The sequence below is a fragment of the Lactuca virosa genome, chromosome 2 (genome assembly GCF_052849685.1).
Source record: "Lactuca virosa cultivar CGN04683 chromosome 2, Lactuca_virosa_CGN04683_v6, whole genome shotgun sequence".
NCBI classification, from domain to species: domain Eukaryota; kingdom Viridiplantae; phylum Streptophyta; class Magnoliopsida; order Asterales; family Asteraceae; genus Lactuca; species Lactuca virosa.
In genome coordinates this window covers 170,474,695-170,479,483 of record NC_136427.1, presented here as the reverse complement: position 1 = coordinate 170,479,483, position 4,789 = coordinate 170,474,695, and the positions used below count along the sequence as shown (strand labels likewise).

Below are 4,789 nucleotides of genomic sequence, written 5' to 3'. Positions count from 1 at the left end.
AAGGAAAAGATACTAAAGAAATATTTACATTTTTGTCTTAGGGTTAAGACCTACAGCTCGTTTTAAGGAAAATATCGGATTTTCTAGAAGTATACACAATCATTTTACGCGAAACTGTTACAAATCCGTCTTATACAAAATGCTTATGAACTCACCGACTTAATTGTTGACACTTTTCAAAATCACTTGTATTCTCAGGAAACTAGTAAACAGGTATTCAAAACATTTTGAGGGCAAGCGTCGCCGCATCATGAATTCTACTTTTCAGTTATTTTGTATGTAACGTTTGAACAAACAATGTTTGGAAACAATGCAAACTTGTAATCTCAATGTATGATCTTGTGTTGATATGTTTTATTTATATTCAATTGTTATGATATTGTACATGAAGTCATCCAGCCACCCCAGACGTTTCCGCCGTTATAGTTTTGGTGGTGTGACAACAGAAATCCAAATGATTTCCCCTACAATGATTAAGGTTTTCCTTTTCCCCCATATCAATCTAGGTAAATCTCTGTCTACACAACATAAACATAACTAACCTCTTACCAATAACTATAAATTCTTGACCTATGGAGAAGAGGCGATCAATTGAAAGGTGAGGTTTCAAAAACAGAATTCTTGACCTATGGAGAAGAAACGATCGATTGAGAGGTGAGGTTTCAAAAATAGAATTTAAACAAAAATCAGAAAACATAAAGCTACAAAATCGAAATTGACCACTAATAAATCGTTTTTTGATTGTGGATGGAGGAGAGACTGTTATTATCTAAATTAGGAGAGATACACCGAAGGGATTTGATTCAAGATTTCTTGCTATTAGATTGATGATTCGAGGAAAATTAGGAAATTTTTTTTGATAATAGAAAATTACACGTTATTTTTATTTATATTTGAAAGTAAAATCATAGAAAATTACACATGTCATTTTTAGAGAATAGGAGAAAGGAAAATCAAAATTATGAGAAAATGACATATGACATAGAGTAACTATTCTTTTATTAAGGATGATAGAAGATAGATGATTGATATATATATATATATATATATATATATATATATATATATATATATATATATATATATATAACATTTATCCAACCTATTTTCTAATTTATATTTAACCTTTCATATACTTTTCAAAATATGTGCCTAAATCTTTCCTTTTTAGTATTTTATTATGATTTTAAATTCTCATTTTTAACAATTAACTATTATACCCCATTGATAAATATAAGTTTATATCCTTCATGAACTTTCATAATATCATATTGACCAAAATTACTATTTTGATGAATCTTTAATAAGCTAAAAACTATAAATAACTAAATAGTTAATTTCTATTAAAACAATTTCGCACTCTCATCGCTTCTATTTTCATCCTTAAAGCTTGGAAGAGGTAAAAATCAAAATCTTTCTTTAAGAAAGAGTCAAACCAAAGTTCTCGTATTCGATGATAAAGAAAAACCACACAAAACACAATCAATGGACATTGTCTTTCAAAGAAAAATAGCATAACGAACAAAAAACATATAAAAGGGACCAATTATTTGCAAGAACTTCTTTCACATAGAGCCTAATACTGCCCGGGTAACACGAGATTTTCTATTCTTTCGACGTCCCCTGAAATACATATTATTATTAGCATTGATATCATTTTTATGAAATAAAACAAAGGAAATGGAAAAGATGAGTAACCTTTTAGAGGTGGACGTTTTACTTAGATCCGAACCTTGAGGTGCGAGATTCTTGCATGGTTTTTCAAGGTGTATGTACTTACCACATCGCCGATACTTGTGCCTTCTTTTAGACTTATCTGTTAGTTTAATTCTATTAAAAGAAATATTTTGATCTTTACCTCTTTCAAGATTCAATGATGAAAATAGAAGTGACGAGAGTGCATAATTACTTGAATAGGATTTAATTATTTAGATATCTATAGTAATCAATTGTTAAAAACAATTAATTGTAAAATATGTTAAAAATGCTTCAACTACAAAAGGTATAGATTATATTTTATATTTAGATTTATAAACATGATATTTTTGATGTTTAATAAAAGCATACACAAAATTCTCCTTTATTTTAATGTGGCCTCTTAACTTTCTTTTGTAGGATATTAATTGCTTTCCTTTTTTTTAGATTAGAATATTTGTGAAATGTTTAACCAAAACGTATCATTGACAGTGATAAGAAAAAAAAGTGAAAACCCAACATACATATCGCACGAGGTGTCGACATAGCAGGAGAAGCTTCAATAGTGGTGTTGTTACCAGCCAAAAAGTGTGATTCCACATTTACTATCTGCAAGAATCACAGGTAGAATGTAAATCAGGATTGTATTACATCATTGTACTTTCATAAAACTATCAATTACAAAAAAAAAAAAAAAAAAAAAAAGCAATGTACTTTCATTCATTTGGTTACTATAGCATCATACTTTCAAGTTTGTGAAATAAGGATTTTGGATTTATGCAATTGGTGTAAACACTTCAATATGAGCATTTATGGCATAAGTGACATGTTATATCTACTTTTTTGTTGCTTATTTATTTTGTACTCTTAATAAGCCAACATGGAAAAGTCAAGCATTTGTACCAAGAAAGAAGGAAGTAAGGTATGCAAGATTAAACTTATTTAACAAATTCTCATTTCTCTGATCAATGTATTTCACTCTTTCTTATTTTTCAAAAAATTTATTGATACTCGTTGACCTTAGGGGCAAGCATTTGGACCCCAGACCGGGAATCGGACCTCATAAACCTCAACATGTCCGGTCCAAGCTCCACAAATTTCTGCAAAATAGGTCTGGTCCAAGATTAGACCCGATCTGATCTGGCCCAAATGCTCACCATTACATCCAAGACCGGAAACCGGACTTGGACCACCTGGTAAGCCTCAATCCTCAACAAGTTCAGTCGAAGGTCCACCAATTTCTGCAAAACCGGTCCGATCCGGTCAAAATGCTCACCCCTAATTGAACTTATGTAGGTAATACAAGAATTAAGTGGGATGATTCTCACAAGTGCCCCCAAGCTTTGGAGTTTGGACAAGTGTAGAGGATTTAAAGTCGCGCATAAATGGTATCACTTAAAATTAGTACCATGTTTACATTTTAAAGAATCTTTATTGGTTGTTTTTTTGCGACCTTTATAATTTACTTATTAGATATGCCAAAAAAAGAAAAGAAATAGCAACATACTTTAATTGGTTTTTTATTATAGTATCACACTCTTAATATTTTACTTGTACAACATCATCTTTCATAAAGCTATCAATTTCAGCAAGAAATAGAAATGTATTTTCATCGGTTGTTATCTATAGCATCATACTTTCAAATTTATGAAATCAGGGATTTCGATTTTTGCAATTGGTGTAAATGTATAGATATGAGCATTTTCAGGTTTTAGTTCGTTTTTCATTGTTGTGTAGTTCTTCTTGCCTAATTTGAAGAGCTTCTGGCAAATATTACCGTGTAAGTATTTTACTTCTAATATAATTTTAATCATGAATGTTATTTTAGAGTTTTATTTACACATTTTGATGCCTTAAAAAGGAAAAATGTACTTGGTTTAATGATTTACACTTACATTTTCCCCAGTTGTGCTCATGGAAGACGCAAGAGGTGGAGACCGAGTAAGAGTGGTGGTCTCGCTTATAGGAGGTGTCATGGGTGTGTTGTTGTAACCATCCACAAAGTGCGGTTCCACAATGATTATCTGCAAAGATTCACAGGTTTTTAAAATGTTGTTTTCTTCTCCTAATTGTAGAAAATGAAGGAGATCAAGAATGTATTATGATAGGGACACTTACTTTTCTCTCTGCTTTCCAAATTTCAAACATAGGTTTTAGAAAAATTCCTTCTGCCCCCTCATATTCTCCTCCTACCACTCTAACTTCTTCCCCATAATGGAAACTCTGCAGAATCATCAGAAAGAAGTTAGCCCTAGGGAAAATAGCATACTGCTATTGTGAAACTATCAACCATTGATGTGAATGATGTGCTTAAAGCCAGTGTCATATGTTAATAAATTGAAGAATATAGAAAATAAAGGTTTGAGCAAGCTGCCATGGATACTCTTAAAAACAGGAAGAAACACAATCCGCCATGGCTGTTAATCGGGAATTTGCTCTGGGTATTTAAAAAAAAAAGACTTAATGGAATCAAGCAGGATTAGGTTTTAACTAAGAACTGAAACAATGAAAAGCAGCACAGAATAGAGAGATAAATACATTAAAATAAGACATCGAGAGTCTTTGATGATCTTGTGCTGTAAAATCGAGAAAGCAAGCAATGAGATATCGCTACCCTTAGAGCCGAAACCCTAAAAACTAATATTTTATACCACTTTTATTTTCACGACTGATTATATGTTGTATTTATTGCCCTTCTCTAGGTAAAAAAATATTAATAATAAAAAGTCAGAAAAAATACCAATAAAAATTGGGAAAATGACACAAAGTTATTAGCTTTTCATTTTTTTGTGATTTTGACACCGTATTTTTTTCTATTACATTTAAGTCATAATAATTTTAATTTCTTGCATTCTGACCGGTTAACCGGCTTTCTTCGGATCACACGTTTACCATTGCTGGAATGGCATGATGATGTGTCAGATGCGAAAAAGGCGTTTAAAAGGCGCTTTGCGGTTTTTCGATTTTCTGACTTTCTCTCGAATAGCAGCTTACTTTATGAACGGCCATAACTTTCTCACACAAATTATGATTTGACGAACTTTATATCCACAGAATCTTCCCAGAAGAACTACAACTTTCTTTTTATAATAAT

The 4,789-nt window shown here is 31.4% G+C and overlaps 1 protein-coding gene across 1 annotated transcript; it reads right to left on the bottom strand.

The window, feature by feature from the left end:
- Positions 1-1,433: 1,433 nt before the first annotated feature.
- LOC145156607 (uncharacterized) lies at positions 1,434-4,342 on the bottom strand. Its single transcript, XM_079075903.1, has 6 exons — positions 4,234-4,342; positions 3,814-3,918; positions 3,591-3,719; positions 2,220-2,304; positions 1,699-1,816; positions 1,434-1,623 (listed from the first exon to the last, which is right to left on the bottom strand). The coding sequence occupies exons 1-6, from the start codon at positions 4,246-4,248 to the stop codon at positions 1,566-1,568; spliced, it is 510 nt and encodes a 169-aa protein (XP_078932029.1). The 5' UTR covers positions 4,249-4,342; the 3' UTR covers positions 1,434-1,565.
- Positions 4,343-4,789: the final 447 nt, after the last annotated feature.

What these genes read in the sequence shown, in the direction of transcription:
- LOC145156607 (XM_079075903.1), bottom strand. An exon ending in TTTGGAAAGCAGAGAGAAAA is followed by an intron (nt 3,720 to 3,813) that starts GTAAGTGTCCCT and finishes GAATCTTTGCAG; the next exon opens with ATAATCATTGTGGAACCGCA. An exon ending in TGAGCACAACTGGGGAAAAT is followed by an intron (nt 2,305 to 3,590) that starts GTAAGTGTAAAT and finishes TGATTCTTGCAG; the next exon opens with ATAGTAAATGTGGAATCACA.